This window comes from Hylaeus anthracinus, unplaced genomic scaffold (assembly GCF_026225885.1).
Source record: "Hylaeus anthracinus isolate JK02 unplaced genomic scaffold, UHH_iyHylAnth1.0_haploid 11994, whole genome shotgun sequence".
NCBI lineage: Eukaryota > Metazoa > Arthropoda > Insecta > Hymenoptera > Colletidae > Hylaeus > Hylaeus anthracinus.
In genome coordinates this window covers 15,014,454-15,040,544 of record NW_026534341.1, presented here as the reverse complement: position 1 = coordinate 15,040,544, position 26,091 = coordinate 15,014,454, and the positions used below count along the sequence as shown (strand labels likewise).

Here is a 26,091-nt window from a genome sequence, read left to right as displayed (position 1 = left end):
TTACACATAATTGTATGTCTAATTATAATATAAATAATGATGTAACTATTACGATATTAAATTAATATAATAAATATAATTATTTATTTTATAATTGTGCATACAATTATATGTATTTTTATTTATTTGTTTACACAACTATTCAAACAAATAAACATAGACAGGACATGTAACTATCGTACATCTCTGTCTGACAATAGATTCATCCCCAGGGTTCCACGGGACCTTCATACGTCGGTGATTACGGCCCTGGCTCGATGCCTTTCACCAGGGATGAATTTCGACTCCGCGACTCGCGTGGCGCGCTGTTCGACGCGCGTATCGAGACGCGGGGCGAGCTTGCACCGGGTCGAATCAATATGTCGTCGCTCCGGCACCGATTCTTGCGCTGCCGGGTGGGGTTAGCTCGTCAGATCATTTTTTTTGTGGACGATCGAGGGGCTTCGTTTACGTGACGGATTTTCGAGCATAGAAATATCATAGATAGAACAGAGCGAAGACATAGGCCTGGCTGTAAGTGGAAATGACTTGGCGTTAGAAAGTTAAAAGAAATAGCAATACCCTATCTATCTTTGTCTACTGAAGCTTGCGCGGTAAAACTCTGACTATCATTGGCTGTTGAGTTAGCTCTGTCTACTTCGAATTCGTAAAACCTATTATAGTTGTTGTATTACGCATTTATACAACAATAGCATTGTATAACACAAGTGACAATTAAATATTACAAGGAAATAGTTGAGAGTCGAGTGAATCGAATTGAACGAAGAGTTAACGTTGGTAAGGAGATACCAGAAAACAGAGGTGGGCAAAACCCTAGGCTTCAAATAAATTTGAAGTTTGCCGATGTGTTTGTCTCATTTCTTTTTCTGGAAAATATTGAAAAGAGGAAACTAGACAAACATATCGGCAAACTTCAGATTTATTCGAAACCTAGGGTTATGCCCGTCACTGCCAGAAGACGCGCGGAACTATGCACTTGTACGCATACGCTGATAGACAAAGACAGGTAGAGTATCGTGGTTTTCTTTCTCCTTTTAGCCGTGATACGGTCTCGCTTTATTTACGATATCTGTATGGTTTCGAGATGTCGAAGTAGGCCCTATGACGTGCGATTACTCACCGATGTCCACGCGACGAGGAGAATGGAAAATCCGCGTATTATCCCGTTGTAAGTATATCCGTGGTCGCTTACCAGCCACTTGGATGAAACACGGCGACGATGGACATGAAGAGGAGGGAAGACAAAGCGAATGCAGTTGAGGGAAGGGATGCAACTCCAGTGTCATCTACTGGCGCTGCCACGGGACAGAGGTTAATGGCGTATGTGTCATTGGCAACATAGAGACATTGTAATGTCTCTACGCAATTGCGACGCAACGTCGTTGAACCGTGCGCGTCGCGGCGTCGTTGGAAAATAGACGAAACGTACTGTCCAATCACAGTCGCAAATTGGCGTCATCTATGATGATGGTCAGGGATCCACCTATAGAAGCAATTTCACTCCCTGTTGCCAGAAATTATTTTATTTAGCTTACTTATTTTTGTTTAATTATTTTGTGTAATCAATGTTTACGATAAATTACATAAATTCCAATCTCGTTAATAATATTTAACTTCCCGATTTACAAGAAACTTATTGTATTTGCCCCTAAAATGAAAAATCGATTTTTTAGCAGATCTCCATGTTTCAAGGTCATTGGAGTAATTTTAGCCTATTTTTAATAAATTGTTCGCGCGCGCGCGCGTGTGTGTGTATGTGTATGTGCGTATGTATGTACGTATGTGAACAAATTTTTCGTTAACGTTTTCTAAAAAGCTAATAGCGAGATCAAAATGATCGATGGTGCAATCGATGTGTATCAATCTAACGTAGAGCTGATTAGATTTTGTTCTCATTCGGTCCAGTAGTTTTTTAGTTTTTGTTAAGAAAACTTAACTCAATAACGCAATCTAGATGGGAGAATATAAATTTATGAGTGAATAACTAAACGGAAATAAATAATATATATACATATATTATTATTATTATTATTATATTTATGCGTATATAATACATGTATATATACATACAGGGCGCTCCAAAAGTATGGAAACAGTCAAATATTTTCAAAATGGAACATTTGTGAGAAAAATGGTTCAGAGAAATGTTTTAGGGTTTCAAAAATTCTATTGAATGATCGTGTCCGTTTGATCTTCAAAGGACCGGTCAAAGCCACGTCAAGGTCAACATGATTTTTTTAATGGAACACCTCATTTTTTATCATGCACTGTGAAAGCTGGCTATGAGACCTTTTCAAAACACTAGTTTCAAACATTTGTTTTATACGCGATAGATGGCGCTGTAATCGGAAATCGGGAAGTACCTTGTGTGGCCCGTAAAGGCTCGCACACAAAATAAACATGAATAGCTATATGAATTAAGCGAGATACAATAACCAGCTAGTTTACTCTATAGTTTAAATATGTAGTATATTAAGTTTAATGTTATTAGTAGACTGCGGATCTTTATGCATTTATAGGAAATTTGAATGTGCAAAAACCTACAAAATGCAAACAATTTGCAAGACTATAAAAAAGATTGAAAGTAAAGTTCATGTTATAATATTTGCAGAATAAAATAAATTCCTATTTAGGTTCAATTTTTGTAGGCACGTTCCCGAAGATTTTATTTTGCATAAAGATCCGCAGTCCAGTTATTAATGAAATTACTATATTGTATATTAGAATGGACCTTATTGAATCTCCTTCGTCACACTTTCCAAAAGTATGCCTTGTGGTGAGAAAGAAATTTTGGTAAAATTTTAAACCGATCGGTCAAAAAGATTACATTGTCACCGTCACGGTCTGATCTCCTGGAACCAGGAGCTAGTTTCGAGCCAGATTTGAAAATTGTGTCACCTCTTCGCTGATCATGTTCTCCTGATACCAGTAGTCTAACCAACTGAAGCTTTTCCCGTGACTAAATTTTGCCCTCATAGGTTGTAGCATGCGTGCACGCAGCTACATTACGGGTTAAACGATCTCGAGGTACCCGAGCTATAGGGGAGAAATAAGAGATAAGAGATACTGCAAACAGTATTGAAACAAACTAGGAGTCGTGTAAGACAAAGTTATGATAAGAAGAATGGATTAAATAAATACATGATACAAGACTAGATTTTCAACAAATTGACTAAGGAGGTATTTCAAATTTATGTGTTTTAATGACGATTGTATAACGCAATTTAGATATTAGTTATATGATGCTATTTGGATACTATTTACATAACGCAACTTAAATGCTAATTTTATACATACATACATATATATATGTATAAAATTAGCATTTAAGTTGCGTTATGTAAATAGTATCCAAATATATATATATATGCCAGGTCAGATCAATATTGATCTCCTTTCTCTAGAATGTCGAACGAAATTGCGCGCTCGTCAGCTAGCTTGAATTATCTTAAGATGTCGACTGTACCACGTGTTTCCTATATTGAAAATAGATCCACGCAGTCGTTGCAAAGTCACTGTGAGCGAGGTCGACACTCACTGTGAAAGCTTGTATCAAGAAATCTTCGTGGAAGAAGTTCGTTATCTCGTTTATCTTCCCACGTTGGACAAAAAATGGCTCAAAAAAATATGAGCGACTCCGAGGAGGTCAGTGATAGCTTCAGAGTTTGTTTTCGCCCCGACACGATTCGCTATGCAGCTCGGTGATTTATGCATACGATCGATAAACAGTTCGAAATGGGACGAGTGTTTTCCGGCACTGATTTCGACTGCTACTCAGTGTGCTGGTGTTAGGATTAGATTTTCATCGTACTAGTAATCATTCAATTTGCTCAAACGTTCATTTCAATCTCATTTTGTTTTGTGAATTGTAAGAATGCACTGAGTTGTTCAAATTGTTCTTTATTTTTGGTTGTAGAAGCATATTTAGTTAACAGTGTTTGTGAATGGAATGTTTATTATATGTTCTTCGATTCACCTTTCAGGTTGTCCTTAAGAAAAAACAAAATATGCTGCTCGTTTAATAAAAAGAATTATTTAGCTGAGCAAAATAAAGATCATCTTTTTGTATTTAATTTTTAAATTATTTAAACCTGAAATGAAGGGGAACTTAGGTAGAAAAGAAATAGAAACAATAAGAATACTTAAAATAATATGTTTTATTGCATCAAGGTTGAATTCAAAAAAGAAATGCAAAAATATGAAAGTTAAAAAATAAAATCAATGTATAGAGAACGTAAAGAATAATATTAAAAAAGTCCATTTGATATTTGTAGACTTTGGAATACATATTATAGAATGCAACATTTAATTAGAATAAATTTTAATAAAAATCCTTATTTATTAAACGATAGATTAAAAAAGCGTTCATGTCTGTCGTCATAATTCGTCCCTTTCTATTTGCAACAAAATACAGCCTAAATTGTTTACGATGCCTGATAAAGTATTATAATCACAACAGTGAGCTGATGAAATAAAAAGAATCTTTTAATAAACACATCGATTAGACTGCGCAGTAGAAGAATGTCCACTATACACTACCTCTATAATATATAGTGGATAAATATTATATAATATAGAGATAAATTTAAACTTCTCTTAGGTTGTTGGTGTATTTAAAAATTTTCTCTCCAAGTTGTTCGATTAAATTATCTCCATAATAATTATTAATTATTTTGATTTAAGAACATAGCACGATACTCCTATCAACTATTTCTATATTATGCAGACTGTCCACAAATTTAGTAATGAAAGTATGGCATAGGTGTATAATACATAAGGGCAAAATTCATCCTTACTAAAGTAAAGTACAATTTTTCTTTCAAGTCCCGGAAGAAAATTATTAATAAATTCTTTAACATCGAACTACTTTCTTTGTACACCGTACAAAGTTCGTGTTTAGAAATAAGCCACTCCTTATTTAAATTTTATAAACTCCTGTGGGTATATTTATACACAGTCTGGTGCATCGATCTAGAAGAAATTATTTAACAAACCTACAGTACTGAACGGGAAAGTTTAATCGATTACTTAAATGGGTAAGAAGAAGATATTTTGTTATAGATATTTTTCAAATTTGGAAAATCTAAATGGAAAGTCTCCTAATCCAAGGGAGTCACGAATGACACTGATACTTGTTAATGTATTCATCTCGATTCATTTCATTAATACAATTAATAATACAATCAACTTACTTTCATTTTCACAGTTGTACGTATTAATTAAGATAAAATAGATTATTTACAGATTTTTCGACATGAAGATATTTTAATTTTCTAAATGGAAGTAAATAGGTGCGAAGACAATTGTTTTTGCATTCCAAGTGCTATGATAATTGCTATCTATCTTATTACAAAATTTACCTACAAGACGCGAAATATATTAGAATATTTAAAATATGTATATAATATTTAAAATTCTTGATGAAAGTGTTTCACTCTGTTCAAGATGAATCTGAACAAAGATTTTCTACTGTTAATTTTTAAGTCCACTTCCACGAAGATTCTCGTACAGCTCTCATTCAGGAACGTCCGATTTCCTTTGAGGAACGCTTCATTAATTGTCCCTTGATTAATTCTTGGCTGAGCAAGTAATTGCCCAGTGACTGTATATCAGTCTACGTCGCATATGATGCGTAGGATCGCAAAGTGTTGTTGAAACAACAGGGTTGTATGGCTACTTTTGCAGTCTGCTCACCTCGAACAACAAAAGTGGCATTAATTAAACAAAATTCAAATTTTCTAATTGTGTATTTCACACATCAAGAATGTTTAATTGGAAAAGTATTTCACAAAGTGTTCTAAATATTTGTTCTTTTATAGCTTAGAGATTCCAAAATTTATTACTAAAGGAAAGTGTAAAGAAAAATTATAGATTAATGATAAATTACGTTAGGAAAGAAAAAGGTAATAAATTCGAGGATTATTTAGAAAATAGCTCTTATAAGAGGTTGAAATAATAAGATTCTCCTTTGTTTTCTTAAACAATGAATCATAGTGAAGTACTCCAGAACATTCCTGAACGTCTAACTATAATCGCAATGTGAATGTTTCATATAAGATACACTACCGCTCAAAAGTATCCGGAACGAAAAGTATTTAGAACGCTTATATCGCTTATAAATATTATGAAGAATAATTTATTAGAACAAGAGAAAGGAAACCGTAAGGTCCCTTAAATTCCAACAAGAATAACACATTTTGACGCTAAAGAACAATTTTCTTACTTTATTTACTAAATTAAAAGTCAATTTAAAAAATAAAATTTAGAATAGATACAAATTTTTATTAATTTAGGCTTTCAAAATGCCCCACCCTCCTTGCTCTACGCATAGACGGCATCTATTCAGTACGGCCCTCGTGACATTCCTGAGTTATGCGCATTTATTCTGAATTTTAATTTTAAATTGATTTTTAATTTAATAAATGAAGTAGGTAATATTTTCTTTAACGTCAAAATGTGTTATTCTTATTTGGAATTTAACGCATCTTACGGTACTCTTTCTTTTGTTCCAATAAATTACTTCTTTTTAATTTAGACTTTTTTATCGGTTCTCCGGGTCCAAAAACATCGATTATTTGCTTTGTGAAATTGATCGTGTTGCACTCTCCATATTTATCGCTACACCGAGGTAGATTTTGGTTAAATAGTATCTAAAAATGAAAATTTTATGGATACATGTTCAAAAATAATTATTATTCACCTCGCACTCAGGCTCTACATGCGACTGAGAGAGGCTCAAAGTGTCGAAAAAACACTTTTTCTAATCGAGGAGGTTCGGGACTGTCCCCCAAAAATACATAAAATTCGATGTCAAGCTAATTTTAAAGTGACAAGTTGATTTTTGTTGAAAAATGTCGATTTTTACCTAAAAGCGCACATCTTCCTGCATTCAAACATTATTTTCTCCCTAAGATACCACTATACATTTTTTTCTGACTATACCACTGAAAAGCTGAGACTTCGAGGAAGCTTTTCCCGAAGAGTTCCCGCCAATCAACTATGTATTTGAAACCGGAAAACGCATAAAGAAAAAGTCAAATTTCTAGAAATTGTCACAATTTAAAGTTTGACGTAATTTTCACTTGTTAAATCTACGTAATAAATTTTGATTTGATATCGAGGAGATTGGAAATTTAACACTTTTTCGAATGGTATACTTAGTTTTTACTTTGCACTGTAAGTTGATAGAGTTATGACCGTTTAAAGAGTGTAAAGTCGAAAACATAAAAAAGAAATGAAAAGTGAAAGTACTCCTAAATAAGAGGTCTCTAGAAAAATGTTTCAGAGGAATTTTTTGTTGGAAATTAGTTGTAGAATTGACTCTGTAGAGTCCAGACTTAACTGTAGACACCCTGTAATACAAGGAATATTATTATTATATTCTCAACAAATGTATCTGTAGGACTTCTTGGATACAAAGGTTGTAGAAGAAATAGTTAAAAATTTTTAATTTAAGCACACACCGAATTACTTCTATTATTCTTTTTAATATATCTCTATACAAGCTGTCAACAGACTTTGTTTTTCTTTTTTCAACTGTTCGGCTGCCGTTTGTTTCACAGACCTGTATCCAAAAGCTCGCAGGGAGTTCGATCCCTTTTGCACAGATCGCTAATAAAGAAAATTTAGATGGCAACTCATATTTGAATGCCTAAACTCGGCTCTTTCCTCACAGTATCATTTATCATATTATACACAGTTTAATTAGTTTCAGAACATTTTATATACATGCAGTATTATTTGTATATATCTGTAAAAAGAAAACAGAAACACTTAGGAAAATAACTACGTCGTGACCTAAGAGACCAAGCGACCAGTGTTGATGAATGGACCTCCGAACCGTATTGGCAGCCTCTCGGACGGTTGTAGATGCCAAAGAATTAATTCACACAAAAGTAACGTTGCTTAACACCTGCGGAAAATTTGAACTGTATCATTGTTTAAACTATGCTTTTCATTGCAAAAAGTTGCAGGAGAAATTGTGAATATTGAACATTGATAATTCCTCTTTAAGCACTTCTAAAAATTTAACTTACAACTTCTTTCACCACAGTTTAGTTCATACTCTTAGAAATTATATTAATAATGTAGCAACAAAATTTCACTCGTTTTGAATAACACTTGTAACCTCCAGAAGTTTCATCGATATTATTATAAAGATTTCTGGACGAAGTGAATTGAAAAAATTACCAAATGTACTTCAAAACGTACCTCAAGTATTTTTTAAGTTAAGAATATTAAGTAAATTTTTTTCCATGGAAAGAAAAATCATGAGAAACACTTATTGTTTGGTCTTGTAATGTGGTTTCCCCCATGGCGCACCAGAGACAACTTTGTTTGTTTATTTCCCTGGACCGATATCCGCGAGACCATACACTATCGTTGGGACTTGGTTTCCTCACTCGACGATTCGACGTTCCGAGGAAGCCTAACCCGTGACGCGTAGCGGCGAAAATAACGTCTGCGAAACTTGAAATAGTCGCCACCAAGAGTCGCGATTTCCGTGTGTCTTCGAGCACGCGCCTCGCGTCTGTTATTCCCATAAGCTCGAGCATCGCGTCGATATTTTTAAACATCAGGTCTGTCAACGTCATTGCAAATGGGCCATTTGCGCATTTTCTAGGCCATTGGTCCGTTGGATCCTATTTTCTGATAATAGACGAGGTGAAGGGGCAGGAGCAGGGGTATGGGGATCTAAATTTTTATTTTCAGTTAGTAGAAAGGAATTTGCTGGGTGAATTTTGGTCTTTCATTTTTTTAAAATATTAATTTAATATAATCAAATATTGCGTAACGTTGTATTTAGTATAAATGAATATTAAATAATTGAGTATACATTTTTGTTAGTGATATTTTTAACGAGCGTTGGAAATTAAAGCCTTGCATTTTAATTTGTTATTTATTATTATACCTTACATAATTGTTAAAGTGTAGAAACAGAAATAATTGAAAGCGAGCAAAATTTTCAAAAACCGAAAACCCACTTCAATCCAAATGCAACTTAATTGAATAATATTTATATAAATATAAATTAAATAAATCTATTAATCTCTATAATCTCTATAAATAGTTATTATAGAAACAATTCTTTGTCAAACATTTTACCCTGGAACCATAGAATATATCTATTAAAGCTTACTAGAATTTTTATTAAAATTCACCAGTTCGACATTAATATTTGCATTTGAATTCATTCCTACCTTCCTCTAACTTCTAATTTCCCAAGTCCAGCTCTCGAGGATTAGTTTCCTCGCACGTGTGGCATTGACGAGAACTTGATTAAAATTTTCACGATCTCCGAACGCCAGAAAAGTTGACAAGGAACGCGGGAACGACATTGCGACAGCGAAACAAGTGTCAACGACATGCGCGCGACAGTTGTCCATCGGAATTCGAAGATTTTCATTGCGACGGTCGAGCAGCGCGTTTTTTGGCAATCGCGGTTGCATTAGTCATGGAACAATATCCGCAACCGACGATTTGTTTGCTCTCACCTGGACGCGAGCCACTTGCTTCGAAATGGGAGACGATTTTGTGGATTCGCGACAAGCACGAATGTGTGTGTCGTTTCGTCGCGTGATCGTTTCTACTGGTCACGACTTGTGTGTTAAATATGTCGTGTTGGATGTTAGGAACAAATTCATTCACTCTTTTTTCTTCGTTCGATCGAATTACATTCAATTTTATGGTTGAATTTTTACCATCTGATCTTTTTTTTTTAGACTACTTAAGTAGTTAAATTTATTCATAGTGCTGGTTCTTAATGATATTATTTTGTAGAGATAAGATCATATTCCATAATTGTTTTCAATGAATCCGTTAGTTTAGTAATTCATTTCATGTATTTCATTCGATTCATTTAATTAATTTAATTCATTCAACTTATTTCATGTATTTAATTCATTTGATTCATATCTCATTCATGATTAATTTAATAGATTTAATTCATTTCATGCATTTCATCAAACGAATGAAACCTAGAAAAGTTCTCTAGAAAAATCAAGGCAAATATAATCAAACAAGGTAGACACATTTAAACAAGCCAGACATCATCAAGAAAGGTATACATGTCGAAAAAGAACACATAAATTGTTATAAAGAAATACAGAGACGAATATAAACGGTAACATATAATTTGTATCATGTTTGATTTTTATCCATAAATTAAAAGGTCTGCCTCATCTTTGAATTGCTCTACTTGCTGAATCTGAGGATTAATGTTTTCTCGAGCACTTCCTACCAAGTATCAAAATGTTCACATGCAATCTATGCATTACTCCGTACGTGTTTTGATATTCCTGAGGCATGCATCGATTTATGCACGGGTTAACCATAAGGGCAAAGGCCGTGGCGCAAAATCGATTCTCCGCTAATAAAACTGTGTCCAGTTTAATTTTATCGGGCTTACGAACGAACAGGGATGCAACTAGATGGTGTTTCACTTCGTCATATCGAATTAAAATGTGTATTTATTAACCTCGATAGGCCTGCTGAATTGTTACATACGTGGTAAATAAATTTAGTGTACTAAAGTATTGTGATTGGATTATTAATGTCATTTTATGAAATTTGCTAAGAATTATTCTTATGTTAGTTTGCTCTCAAGGTTTCAATATATTCATTATGGTGATATTCATACTTGCTATATCACTGCATACTATAGTATATTGCCAATGAATACTTATTGCTAATTTAAACATTTATTTAAATATATAAACATTATTATTGAGTTTAGTGATTGAGTCTTTACAATGTTTTTTGAAGTCTTAGTCCATTGAATTACAAGAAACTTTTAAACAGAGATGAAGTGTGTGCATTTTACATTTATCATTTGAATAAGTTTAATTTAAATATAACAATATGGTAATGACATATAATAGGCAAACGTTAGTTTTATTGTTCAAAATTTCTTTTCCTATGCAAAATATTATTTTATTTAAACGATCTAGCATCTATTATTAAAAATATTATTTTATCCAAAAGATCTAGCAGTTATTATCGAAAATATTATTTTAAATGTTCACTTTCTTCAAATTTCACTCACTTTTAATTCAAGTGGCTTTCAGTATATATCAGCGTCAACTCATTTGACCGAATTACATTTTGTCAGAGGTTGTAGCAAACCGAAGGTCAGTCTTATCGAAGATATTTCAAGCTCGACCACAAAAAGGGGTCGTCGCACGCTCGAAAGGACGCAATTTCTTTATCTGTGACCTTGGTCAGGCGCCACAGCTCACCCTTGTCCAGACGGAGTGCACATAATTTCTCCTTTTTATTCGACAGAAGGCATTCGAATAGCTATCGTGACCAGCTAACTGTCAAATTGCATTTAATACGGAATGAAGAAAACAAAAATTACGTAAAATGATTTGTTCACAAAGTTTATCCGATCAACTCATTACATTTCTACTTTGTTGAATGTTGGTTAGATATTAAGAATCGTACAAATACTTATTGCTTCTATACTTTTACCCACTTTTCGCATTTTTTTGTGAATTTCGTCAAGCAAGTATGAATATCACTATAATGAATTCGCAAGCTCGTGAAATTTTTTTTTGAAATGACTTATAACTTTCAAACTGTTCGGTTCTCTGTTCCTGGTTTTTTATATTTTACCTAGTACACCATATTCAACCACTTAGTATTAGTATACACAGCAACTATTTTATAGTAATTTAATGTATTTCTATTTACAGTGGGTGTAGAATGTATTCGTACACCGATCAATTTCCCAAAACATTTTTGTGTTAAATTGTAGTTTCTTAACTTCTTGTTTTATAATCAATAATATTTTACATTATTGTAAAACAACAGATTGTATAACAGATTGAGATTGTATATTATCTCTAAGATAGATGTAGTCCAAACAACATTTATTAGTTAATATAATTTGTGAAATTCACAAAAAAATGCGAAAAGTGGGTAAAAGTATAGAAGCAATAAGTATTTGTACGATTCTTATGACGAACCATTTAAAGTAAAGTTTGTAACGTAAACACATAATATTGCACCGTACGAATTAGAAAACATCAAATTTTCAGTAAAGTACTTTTAAAAAAGGTTCTAATAAACGAATGGAAATAGATCCCACTTCGAATAACTATTGCGCGAATAGTTATTGCTTCAATATTTCTATCGATTAATTGTTTTTTCTTGTTAATTTCGCACTTTATATAAATAACTAATTTTTGTTAATATGTAGAATCTTATTGTTTATAAAAAATTAGTTAATAAATTACAATTTCACATAGTTCTTTCGAAAATTGATCGGTGTACGAATACATTTTACACCCACTGTATAACTTATTCTATTTATTCATTGAAAAATATTTGATTTTGTAATTTCAATTCTAATCCGAATTCAATAAATACTAAAATGTCATGTTGTATATTGAGAGAAAGTTCATTAATTTTGTTTTAAACGACGAATGACTTTCTGTCCTTGGCCCGTTGTTCTTCTTATATTCAACCTAATATATCACATAACATATTATTATGTAATACAACCATTTTATATTAATTTAGTATATTTCTACTTATTCATTGAAAAATACTTAATTTCATAATCTAAATTTTAATCCATATTCAACAAGTAGCAAAAAGTTGAATAATATCATTCTCATCTTAGATAAAAATTTCGCTAAATTCCTATTGCAAAGGAATTTTTTTCGTCGTCACAAAAGATTTATTTATAAAATACTCGAGTCTCGACGGCACGGAGAAAACCTGAGCGATTTCGCCATTTTCGCAGTTTTCACAGAGGGCATCGCCAGCGTGAGGACGATCTAAATCGCAGCCTGGTGTCATCTCGCAAGTTTTATGACTCAAATCCGTCGCGGTTATGTAATTCCCTTGACGCGGATTCGCCTAATTACCACGAGATCTCGAGGCCGGTGCCAACAACCGTCGAATTCGCTGCGCAGTTCACGATCATCGAGAAACTATTCAAAGGAAATCCGTTTTCGAATTTAACACCCTTCGTTGCGCGAAAGTTCTATTCAATTAGGTCATTTAATTAGTTCGTGACACAGATTGCGTTTATATTCAATTAAAAACTACAGAAATTTTATAGCGATGGTATAATGATTTTGATAGGAAAGTAGGAAAATATTCAAGGTCTTGTTATTTGAATTACAAGAAATATGACAAGTATTTCTAAGAATCATATACAGTGGGTGTAGAAAGTATTCGTACACCGATAAATTTCCAAAAAAAACTATGTAAAATTGTAATTTATTACTTTATTTTTGATAAACAATGACATTCTACATATTCTCGGAAATCTCTAGAATAGATAGATTAAAAAAAAATAGCTATTTATGTAAGTTGCGGAAATAACAAGGAAAAAACACAATTAATCCACAGAAATGTTGAAGCAATTCGTACAACTATTTAATTTTTAACACTTGATTGAAAAAAAAAGAAATTTACATTAATTTATAAGTATATAATACTTCCTTCGTGGGATTTCCTTTTGATTTTATAATTATTGCAACTTTTCTAAGCATTAAATTAATTAAATTATTAGTTATTCGAAGTGGGATCTTTTTCCATTCCTTTATTAGAACCTTTTTTAAAAGTATTTTACTGGAAATTTGATGTTTTTTAATTCGTACGGAGCAATAAACTAATGTGTTGACGTTACAAACTCTACTGTAAATTGTCATAAGAATCGTACAAATATTTATTACTTCTATACTTTTACCCACTTTTCGCATTTTTTTGTTAATTTCACAAATTATATTAACTAATAAATGTTGTTTGGATTATATCTACCTTAGAGACTTCCGAGAATATGTAAAACATCATTGATTATAAAACAAGAAGTTAAAAAACTACAATATCACACAAAAGTTTTTTGAGAAATTAATCGGTGTACGAATACATTCTACACCCACTGTATTATCATTGTGATAAGGCATACAAAATTTTTAGTTTCTCGATCATGAGAACATGTTGAGAACGAAAGCAGTACTATGTATAATATATGTTCAAGTGATCATAACACTTTGGTAAAATAAATTTGCTTTTAATTTAAATATGAGAATATGGCAATGACATATAATAGGCAAACGAGAGGGTAGTCACAGTGCTGGTTCTTGATGATATTATTTTGTTGTGGTGAGGTAATTTCCTATAATTGGTTTGAATGGTCCCGTTAATTTATTAGATTTACTCATTCCATTAATTTCAGTAATTTAATTCACTTAATTCAGTCAATTCATTTCATTCAGGAGAGGGTAATTAACTAATTACTTATTTTCATAATTAGACTGCGGATCTTTATCCAAAATAAAATCTTCGGGAACGTGCCTACAAAAATTGAACCTAAATAGGAATTTATTTTATTCTGCAAGTATTATAACATGAACTTTACTTTCAATCTTTTTTATAGTCTTGCATATTGGTTGCATTTTTTAGTTTCTTTCATATTCAAATTTCCTATAAATGCATAAAGATCCGCAGTCTATTCATAATACTTAAAGACTGTTTCATACATTAATTTGAATAGTACAACAATAAGTGGTAAGAATTTATCAAATGACATAATATGTTGTCACTTACAAAAGAAATTATTCCTGCGTCTTTTGTGGATAAATTGTCATTAATTCCCAGATTAATTAAAAAAATAACGAACATAGTAAACAAACGGGACCTGAATTCTTATCTATTAAAATTAGACTGCGAATTTTATGCATTTATGACGAACAATAATATAGAAAGAAGAATTATGCATTTATGACGTACAATAATATATTAATACTAGCATTTCATTTTGCATAAGTGCACATATATTTTGGTTACGTTTAGCATGTGTTTATTATATTAGTTTGTATCATAAGCGCATAAAATCAGCAGATAAATGATCACCTATAGAACGTTCCACTTTTTGCTTTATTCTAGTAGATACTTCCAAGCCTCCGTCAGACAGACTCCAAGTTCGTACGCATAGCATTTTAAGTGAAACTGTTCATCAAAGGTCAGACATGCTGTACTGGTTCATTCCAGCACGTTTGACACATCCTAGAAGCTGCTATTTTCACTGCATTTTATTTATCAAATTGAAGCTCCAAATTTAACAACATTCTGTTTATCAAATTGAAGCTGCTAATTTTATTCCACTTTATTTATTAATTTAACCTCGCATTTTTATGATTGATGATACAAAGCAAATACAGTCTACTTATTTTTGTCATTCAATTTTTTTTACTATTTATGACATAGAACGTAGAAAGCGTAGAGATGCAGTGACACTTTGATAATTATTTTGATATATTCATAAAAGAATACTCGATTAAAAAAATTCAATTTTGTGCTAATATAGAGTTTTCATTTTACCCAATAATTACAACCATACAATACAGATTGATTCTCGTAAAGCTGTTTGCCAAATACACATTATCATCCATCTCTTACTGGTTCACGTATACACTTGTTGTTCCAACGCTAAACAAATCTTGAAACTACCTAAACCACCATTTCTCAAACTCCATTTCCACGTGGATCGCTTTGAGGAAGAATAAGTTTTGGTGAAGTTTCTAGAGCACAGTTAAACTATTTTTTTTTAATGAATTTTTAAACTGTAGAAAAGAAAATAAACACGTCACATCAACCCTCGCCAATGCAATTTTGCGCACTTCCAGAAGACACTTGAAGACTATTGCTCACGAAGTTTCACCGAAATCGATTGAAAACTCTCATAATTATGAACATTTAAAAAAGTCTTCCGCTATTTTTGTCTAGTAGTTTTTTATTTGATAAATTATTTATTTATTTGATAAATTTTTATTTAATTGAAATAAATTACTCAAATACTCTATTCTACCATTAGACAATAGAAATTTCTTCAAAAATATCTAACCCTCTTCAAAATACAATGATGAAAGCTCAAGTGGTTGGCAACATGGTTAAGAAGAGTAATTGCATATTTAACGGATACAGATTGTATCGATACAGAAATTGAAACTGTAGAATGTATAATAATCATAAGAATAATTAAACAACTGGAAGACACTGATCTAAGCTATTCAATTAAAAAAACAACACACTTACTCCATTTTATGTCCAAGCAAATCGTTACCAATACAAATTACAGCAATAACTAAACAGATCGAAAATATACAAATTATGATAATAAATAAATAACTTCGAAAAATAGTGACCTAATTGAAGAACACACCTTTTCAATTTTATTTCCAAGCAAGTTATTACTAATACAAATTGCATCAATGACTAAACAGATTGGAAATATCCAAGTTACAATAATAATTAAATAACTTCAAAAAGCGACGACCTAGTCCAAGAACATACATCCTCAATCTTATTTCCAAATACACCATTCCCTATCTCACTATCCAAATAACACAAATTATCTGTAAACTACTCATCTCTCCTTTCAATCTTGTGAAATCTCAAATCATATTTCATCAGTGCCAATAAATAAACTTTTAAGCCTAACGTGGTCTCAATTTTTTCCAGAATACCCATCCTTTCATTCAATCTTACAAATTCTTAAATCTTATTTCACCACTCCCAATAAATAAACTTTTGAGCCTATCTTTACCTTAAATTCTTAATTTTAATTTCCTCCAGAATACCCATCCTTTCATTCAATCTTACAAACTCTCAAATTGTATTTCATCAGTGCCAATAAATAAACTTTTGAGCCTACCTTTACATCACACTACACCACTTTAACCCAATTCTTCGTTAAACGCCGTTCTAGTAAAAGTTTTCGCCGTTCCAAGTGGCACACGCGGCACTGACAACCGTAAAAGGCGCATCCCCGACCGGTGGTCAAACGGAACCGCGAAATTAGACGCGTTTTTGCGTCGTCGGATCCAACGGCTATCAATGAACGGCTACGTCAGAGGCCGCCCTCGACTCTAATAGTGAACGCGAAATTCCGCAGCCGTCGTCTCACGGAGGACGTTCGCAGTAAATTTACCTACGATGCGTCAGAATTCGTTGTTTTTCAACGAAACGGGGACCCTCGATACGTGGGCCGTCGTTCGGCTAACGTCGAGGCTGATTCATTTACGAGTAACGAGTAAACGCGTGTCATGGTATGCGCTTGAGAATTCAGAGTTGTGGCAGCGCGATGAAACAAAATTAAACGTTGCATTAGTTTAGTAATTGATGAAAGTTGCCTGAGCCAGGGGAAATTTTATCATTTGCTGATGCACAGATGTGAACTTGTTTCAATTTCATTTTTAATTACTATGTCTCCTTAGTGTGGCGTTTTTAGAAAATTTGTGTGGGAGTGCAAAGTTACAAAATTTAATTTTGAATCAGTTTCGTTATGTGTGTTTTATTCGTGAGGCGGAGAGTAAGCGAGATATTGGATATTGTATAAATCTCACAGTTAATATTGAGTTTAGAGAAAATTTGTATACCAAGAGAATGTTTCGAAATTAAACTTGTAATCATTTTCATTATATCCGTTTTTTCTATCAGATTAACGTCAAGCAAGATATTGTGAATTTTGTGGGTGATGCCCCAAACCTCTCTCTTACGACATACTCTCCCTCTTTACGATATACTATACTTTAAGCGACACTATAGAATTTCAATTTCTCATCCGGCTAACCCACAGTTAATTATCTTATTTTAAAGGACAACATTCGTTGATTTAGCTTTTGATGTTGAAAGGATGGGCTCATATTTCGGTTATTATCGGGCCTAGCGAAAATTTGTATACAGCGAAAATGTTTCCAAATTTAATTTACAATAACTTTTCTAATATCCAATTTTTCTGTAAAATTAATGATAAACGAGATATTGGAATTTGATCGGTTATTGTGTTGATTGTGAGGGTTAAATAGGTGTTGAAGAGTTAAATACTGAATCAGTAAAAGACGCCGCGATAAATATTAGGGAAACTCGCCCATTGATTTACGAGCACTTTTAACATTCATCCCCTAGCTCGATCCAGCTCGTATATCGTCACTTTGTCAGTGACAAACTGTTCCTGGTCGGAAGTTAATTTGGGATGATCAGAACACGGTAACACGATCCCCTCGTTAATCGAGTTACCCGGTACTTGTTCCCGTGTCTTTTTGGCAACGAATTTCTTTAAAATATCACGTGAAGCCTAGCAAATTTAGAAAACGCCATTTCTGAATACTTGGAGAGGTAACATGTCCGTGCTGCTTCAATATTGCAGGAGACATTGACGAGCATGCTTCATAATTCCCAAAACAATGTTTCCTAACATACCTCGTTGTGTGACTCAAGTGAATTTTCTGGGTGTCCAAAACTGATACAGGAAATCTTATTCATCAGAGATTGTCGAAACAATTTTTATAAACAAGAAGTTTTAATGTAATTTGAAGTTTTGGGAATACTTCTTCATAATGTAAATGTATAAATTATGATTAGAGGTTATAAAATTAATTGAAAATCAAATGTGGGTGGCATTGGAAAAATTCGTGGTGGGAGAGTGTTTTGGGTCACCAGCCATAAAATATACAATAGCTGGTTTATTATTGGTTTTACAAAGAAAATGTGTAAAATGAAAGTTATTGCAAGTTTTCAATTGAAAACGAACTATACGATTAAATGATATTATTTTTAATTCAAAATGAATTATGCTACAAAACTACATTACTTTCTAATTAAACTAATTAAAAATGAATTATGTTATTCGATTACATTATTCTCTATTACAGATGAATTGTGCTATTATATTATTTTTAATTGGTAATTATAATTGACATTAAATGATGTCAACAATTCAAAATTCGATCAAGTATATTTCAGACTAAAACTTTGTCCCAAAATATTCAACTTAGTATTCACCAAGGTGTTTTTATCCTCCCAATAAATAATTTTCTTCGGCGTTAAATTGCCCCCAAAAATACTACGTTCTCAAAATGTTAAATTTAGTTCATTTACTATTCGTCACGCGCGAGATAAGTCACATTCATCGAATATCGTCGAAATGACTCGTAATTATGGCCATGTGCAACGGTTGGAATTTCATCGAAATATGTCGGTATGTAAAATTAGCCAGGGATGCAAGCAAAGATTCCCTCGTATCGGCTCAAACGAGAATGACGGCGCTTGCGTATTTTATTTGGGCAATCGCAGGCCTTTTACGAATCGTGAAGTTCCACAAATAATGGGATATCTAATCTAATCTGTATAAGAAATGTAACTGAAATTTATAATCTACGAGTTTATATTTCCATAGATAGGCATTGTTTTTAACCAACTTCGAAAAGGAGGAGGTTACTCAATTGGACATGTATATATTTTTTTGTTTTTTATTAGAAACTTCTGAACGGAAGAATAATCGCTAGGGGTTAGTCGCAGTCAGAAAAATGGAAACGGACAATTTCTTGTGTGTTTTTTTTAAGGTATTAAATAATAATTTTTCTGAATGAAATGTAAATATATTACAAAGTATGTCTTAAAGAACTATAAAAGAATTTTTGTTTTAAAAAAAGGTTAATCCATTTCGTCATAACAGGCGATGGCGTGGGTGGCCGCTTAGTTTGCGGTGAGCAAGATTTCTTCAAACTGGTGCACCTGAAAACAAAACTAAAGGTAGATTTAGAAAATATATTAGACTAACGGGTCCCTGACCGAAGGATTTTTTATTTTCTTGTATACTTTTTTTTTATCCTGTATTGAACCACTTAATTTTAGTGAAAAAATTGAAAATCATTTTCAAATGTACGCCATTTTGTTTTAAATTAATTTTTTCCAAAATCCTTCGATCAAAGACCCGCTAGACTAATATATTATCGAAGTCTACCTTTGTTTTTGTTTTCAGGTAAACCAGTGTGTAGAGAAATCTTGCTCACCGCAAACCTATGCTTTTAAATCATCATTTACGTCATCGGCTGTTATATGACGATATATATTAACATTTCTTAAAACAAAAAATGTTTAGTTCTTTAAAACACGTTTTATAATATACTTAATTCTTACTTACGCAAATTATTATTTAATAACTAAAAAAAAATCACAAAGAAATGTCGTTTTTCCTCTTCCTGACTGCGACTAACCCCTTAATCCCACGCGATATGCTCCGTTGGGAACCTCGTAAAGTTCTTCAACATATTTGTTTGAAACTTAATTTTGCAATAGAATGGTTATGTAAAATAAATTGAATAATATAAAGTGATGATTTTAATCAGCAAACGAGTTGAAGTTCACTTTAATTTTTAAAGGTGAGTTTATTGAAGAGAGAATATTTTGGGCTTCTTTATTATTGAAGATATAGTATAGAAAACATAAGAAAATTTATGATAAATAAGGGGGGGGGGGAGTATTCTTATAAAATATTTAAATATTTGATTATTGAAATAGCTCTAGTCTTATTATCAAGTCTCAAGCTACAAGTTTTTTGAAACAAAACAATTTATGGAGATGAATAAACGTTCTAATAAATAATAATCAATATAGTAACCAAATCTTAAATAATTTTCATAAACGGTTAATAACTTTTTGAATTGAGCTTTAGCAAAATATTACAACCAAATAAAATAAAAAATAATATATTCGAAACAATTTTTTAAGTGTTCCAACTTGGACATAGGAATCAGAACTTTGTTACAATTTTTAACTTGTTTACTTTTACGTATTTTAAGTCAGTGTCTTTAAATTTTATTTTCCCTTCTTAACCCTATTATTTTCTATAAAATATTTCTTTCTTTTCTCGTCTACATAATTAAATCTTTTTCTGTCACCGATTTCTTTTCGTTATGGTATTTATGATCCTTTAAATTGTTCCTGTAGAGGCCCCAAAACCAAATAATGTCGAAATATTTGAAGTACACACATTATATTCAAATATATATTGTTGCGTCGTGAATCCGAGACGTGTGAAAAATATTCATTTCCACTCGAGATAAACATTTCCGAGCTACTCTAATGTCAGCTGCGCGCCAACAACGAAATATGTACATACCTCCAGACATCAGTTGGACGGTTAAACTACATCAGTTGGGTTATACTATAATTTAGGAATGGCGCCACGGAGACCTCCAAGGAAGCTTATCCTACTTTCCTACTAGTTCCCTCACTATTTCAATCGTTCTAACTCGAGTCATTTTCGATCATCGTAAAATAGTTCAACAGGAATTAATCGAATTAATTTTTCTTTTTGTCGACCATCAATTTTGAATGTTTTCATTCATAGGTTTATATCACATATAAAAATTGAAAATGAGGCGTGCTATATATTGATTTTTAATTAAAAATGAATTATAGTTTTATGAAATTCTTAATTAAAAAGCATTGAAAATCTATTTCATAATTTAATAATTTAATTTAATAATTTAATAATTTTAATTTAATATATAATTTTATAAAAATTTTAATGTTAGAATCTAAATGGTACTGTGTTTCAGTAGGAAGTTTATAAATATTACACGACGAAAATTATTTGCTTATATTATTTTCAATTGGAAATGAAATATGCTATTATACACTCGTGGACACGATTAAGGGGACACTTCTTCAAAACGTCATAAATATGGGAGTTTTTAACCGATTTTCGTGAAACTTCGTCAGGAGTAGTTTTGAAGTGTCCTCTGGGTGTGTGCGAAGTTGCATTGGCAAGGGTTGACGCGAAGGGGTTAATTCACCCCCGTAAAGGGGATGGTGCAGGAAAACAGGATTTCTGAAGGTTTCAGGAGTGACGGAAGAGGTTGAAAAAAATCAAAAAAACCTTTATGGCGAAGAATTTCGTTACTGAACTATAGACCCTGTCGAGACTGAACTATAGACCCTATATACTTTGTTTAAACAAGTCAAGATGGAACGCAGCTGCACCCTCTTGACTTGTGTCTGTAGAAACGAAACCCAACGCGCAGAGATGGTTTTTGTAATGAAAACTTTCTGTTTCAGTGAAGAGAAAATCCAACAATAATTCCGTAAACTTCTGAAACAAAACAACTGGTATAGGTGAGCTATTCCGCCCCCCCCCCCTCCAGGGGTGCCTAATGGATTGCACGGCGTGGGCGTTGACATTTCTTGGATCAGGGGATTCCAGGGAATGCATTGAGCCCAAATTCGGGACTGTAGTCCAAAAATTGTGGACTTTAGAGGGGGTGGGAGGTTGTGGGGGGTGGGTTTGTCCGAGAGGGATTTCAAGGGGTGCATTTTGTAAAGGGCATCAAGGAGAGTCGCCCCAAAGGTTTTTTTGATTTTTTTCAACCACTTCCGTCACCTCTGGCCCTTTCAGAAATTCCGTTATTCTCCACCAACCCCTTTACGGGGGTGAATTAACTCCTTCGCGTCAACCCTCGCTAATTCAACTTGGCCCACAGCCAGATGATACAAAACTACTCCTGACGAAGTTTCACGAAAATCGGTTGAAAACTCCCATATTTACGAAATTTTGAAAAAGTTACCTCTTAATTTTGAAGGCCAGTGTGTATAATATTATTGCGATTAATCTTCTAATTATATTTTTATGGGAAATAGAAGGTGTATAATAGATAAAGTAATTATTATGTGTTATGGTTGAATAAATAAATAAATATTTCCCTTTCACTCGAATTTTGAAAAAAAAAAAAAAAAAAATGATTATTCCGATGATTTCTGGTGAAGCATTAATCGTGTCCAAGAGTGTATTATATCTTCTGTTTGAAATGAATTACGCTAGTGTATTACAATGTCTTCATTTGGAACTTAATATTATTATATTTTCAACTCAAACTGATCTATGCTATTAAATGACATTATTTTTCATTCAAAAGAAATTGTATGTATTATTTTCTATTGCAACTGACTTACGCTATTATATTTTTCTTAATTAAAAATGAAGTATGCTGTTTCAGTAATTAACAAACCAAAATTCAATTCATCACACACCATTAGCAGAACCCAAATTTTCCCAATATTTTTCCGATGAATCTTCTCCAAAAATGGAAAAATTCGATAAAGGAAGTAAAACGTAAACAAAAACAAAGACGATTCGCCGCGAGCGGTTTTTGTGAATGAATATCGTAGTCAGAAAACTCGAGCAAGACGGAATCGAAGATTCATCATTTCCGGTCCGCGGACGCGGTGCTGGCAGCCAATCAAAAGCAGCGAATTCGCGCGGAATTGGCTCGCGAAAGCGGCAAATATTTCGGCTCGGTGGCGAGAGCCTTGCCTCCGGAAATTCTTGGTGGGAGATTTTTGACGTCGCTACCATCTTATAAAAAGGCGCGCGGCGTCGGGACGTGGTATTCACCGTGCGTGTGTCCACAAAACATTGCTGAACGGTTGATATCGCGACGAACGCGAGCCTTCGGCTAGTTCGAGTCGATTTTCCTCGTTATTCCTTCGAACAGTATTAATAGTTTAGTCTCTATACTTTTTTTTTGTAAACGATACGTGGTGAAACAATGTCGTCGTTGATGTATGTGAGTATCTATGAACATTATGTTAAAAGAGTTAGAGATTGGGCAAAATTTTGTTCGAAGGAGATAAACAGTACAGTGATTTGTTTTTTTTTTTAATTCGCGAACATCGGATTGCCATTTTATTTAATTGGCATTCGAATGCTGCGAATGGACTTTAAATGTTTGAGTATATTGGAAACAATAGTATAAAATATTAGCGAGTATTAAAACATAAAGTTTAGAATATTACGAATACCCAAATACTTGTACTTCAAGTATTCGAATAGTATTTGAGTGATATTCAACTAGTTCAACATTCGTGTAGTGTTTGAGTAGTTCAATATTTGAATAGCACTCGAGTAGATCAGTATTTTAATAATGAAATTTTCTAATCACATTCGCCAAATATTTAAAAGATATTTGAGTAGAATTTGAGTAGAATTTGAGTAGCATTTGAGTTGTTCAATATTCAAATAGAACTTGAGTAGTTCGTTACTCTAATAGTGAAGATTTCGAATCACAGTTGCCAAATATGTGAAGAATATTTGAGTACACTTTGAGTAGCATTTGAGTAGTTCAATATCCAATATCACTTAAGTAGTTCATTACTCTAATAGTGAAGATTTCGAATCACAGTTGCCGAATATGTGAAGAATATTTGAGTACAATTTGAGTAGCGTTTGAGTAGTTTAATACTCAAATAGCACTTGAGTAGTTCATTATTCTAATAGTAAAGTTTTCAAATCACAGTTGCCGAATATGTGAAGAATATTTGAGTACAATTTGAGTAGCGTTTGAGTAGTTTAATACTCAAATAGCACTTGAGTAGTTCATTATTTTAATAGTAAAGTTTTCAAATCACAGTTGCCAAATATTTGAATAGAATTTGCGTAGCGTTTGAGTAGTTGACAGGTTCAGTATTCTAACATTGAAGTTTTTCATATTATACTCATCCAACACTTGAACAGTATTAGAGAAGTGAAGTATTCGAGTAATATTTCAATAGTTCAATATTTCAGTAGTATTTGAGTAACGAATAGTTCAGTATTCTAACAGAGAAGTTTTTCGAATTACACTCATCAAACATTTGAATAGTAATCGAGAAGTGAAGTATTATAATAATAATCAATATTCAAATAGTTCAATATTTGAGTAACATTTAGATAGTCCACTATTCGGATTAAATTTTCCAAATATTTGAATGACCGTAAAAGTATTCGAATTGTAAATAAATTCAACGAGAAGTAGTTCAAGACCCATTCGACAATGAACTTGACGCACCAGGCTGGTTAAAACATTCTTATTCCACTGAACTATACGTTTCTGTCACGCGTTTCTATTATTAGGCGTCTCCACCCATTTATGCCTTGTGTTCTATAGATAGTTCACCTTCCAAAAATCCATCCATAGAAAATTTTCTTTCGTAGAAAACGATTCAGTAATGTTTAGTTTATACAAACTGAAATTCTATATAAACAGAGGAAGTACTGCGCTTTAGCTTTACGCTATTTACAAATTTGTCCAAATATACAAAATTATAGTTAAGCAATTTTTTGGTTACTCATTTGAACTTTATGCTTCATTATCGAGTGCTTTGTTATCAATCTGAAAATTAGAAAGCACTGAAAATATATTTCATAACTTAAATGTATATATCTTATAAAATTGTAAATGTTAGAAATGCTTCATTAAGAATTTTTTGAAAATTACACGTCGAAAATTAAGCAATTACAAATAGCATAATTTTCAAGCTTATAAAGAGTGATAATTTGTAACTGTATCTTCCTAGTTTCGATTATGAAAACAGGTCTTGCAGTGGTATGATACGAAACATTTCCTTTTCGATTTGTAAATAACATTTACGAGAAACTCGTAAAATGATCGTAGAACAGATATTGCTTATCCTCTTGTAACCCAACAAAGAAACTGATGATCAGTATATGAGCTTTTAATCCTTTCAGACGAACTTGCACAACTCTGGTACGAGCAAAAAGTATTTATACAGGGTGCCCCAGTCTAAGTGATACAGAGCTCTAACTCCAAAACTATCGGTCGAATGCAAAATTTCAAATATTGAAATTGCATAGTAAAATGGGGCTCATTTTTCAGCGAGAAGGAATTTTCGTTAACTTTGTTATTTAATGAGATATGATGGTCAAGTTTCGTTTTTCAAATGGTAGTACATATTTTTTTTTATATCATGCGATAACACTTTTCAAGACGAATTCATTAAGCTGTAATGTATTTACCCCATTTTTATTAGTTTTCAAGCTATAACACTTCAAAGTTTGCTAATTTTCACGGAAAAAGTCTGTTCGGCACGGCCGGTCCCATTCTTGCGGTTCTTGAAATCGATACGAGGGGGTCTCACTTGAGATTTTAGGCCCAAGGAAGGAAAATGGGAAGAATCCCAATATTCTGGGCCTAGAATCCCAAAATTAGCAAACTAATAAAAATCGGGTAAATATATTAAAGCTTAATGAATTCGTATGGAAAAGTACTATCGCATGATATAAAAAAAAATATATAGTTCCATTTGAAAAGCAAAACTTGACCATCATATCTCGTTAAGTAACAAAGTTAAGAAAAATTCCTTCTCGCTGAAACATGAGCAACATTTTACCATGAAATTTCCATATTTGAAACTTTGCTTTCGACCGATAATTTTGGAGTTAAAGCTCTGTATCATTTAGTTCTGTATACAGGGTGTCCCAAAAATGTTGCAGTTCCTTGAAATAGGTGATTC

At 32.7% G+C, this 26,091-nt stretch overlaps 2 protein-coding genes across 4 annotated transcripts in view; one reads left to right on the top strand and one right to left on the bottom strand.

The window, feature by feature from the left end:
- Positions 1–16,794, bottom strand: part of LOC128888589 (elongation factor 1-alpha) — a 40,514-nt gene extending 23,720 nt beyond the window's left edge. Inside the window, exon 1 of one of the 2 annotated variants that reach the window (XM_054145598.1) lies at positions 16,673–16,794. The gene's annotated coding sequence lies outside the window, so the exon portion shown is untranslated. Of the gene's footprint in view, positions 1–1,120; positions 1,737–16,672 lie in introns of those variants that run through there. The other variant, XM_054145596.1, reaches the window with a different exon arrangement.
- LOC128888639 (actin-binding Rho-activating protein-like) overlaps positions 3,496–26,091 on the top strand; it is a 32,154-nt gene continuing 9,558 nt past the window's right edge. Inside the window, exon 1 of one of the 2 annotated variants that reach the window (XM_054145700.1) lies at positions 3,496–3,645. In XM_054145700.1, coding sequence (XP_054001675.1) covers positions 3,613–3,645 — 33 coding nt within the window. In that variant the 5' untranslated portion in view covers positions 3,496–3,612. Of the gene's footprint in view, positions 3,646–23,178; positions 23,367–26,091 lie in introns of those variants that run through there. The other variant, XM_054145701.1, reaches the window with a different exon arrangement.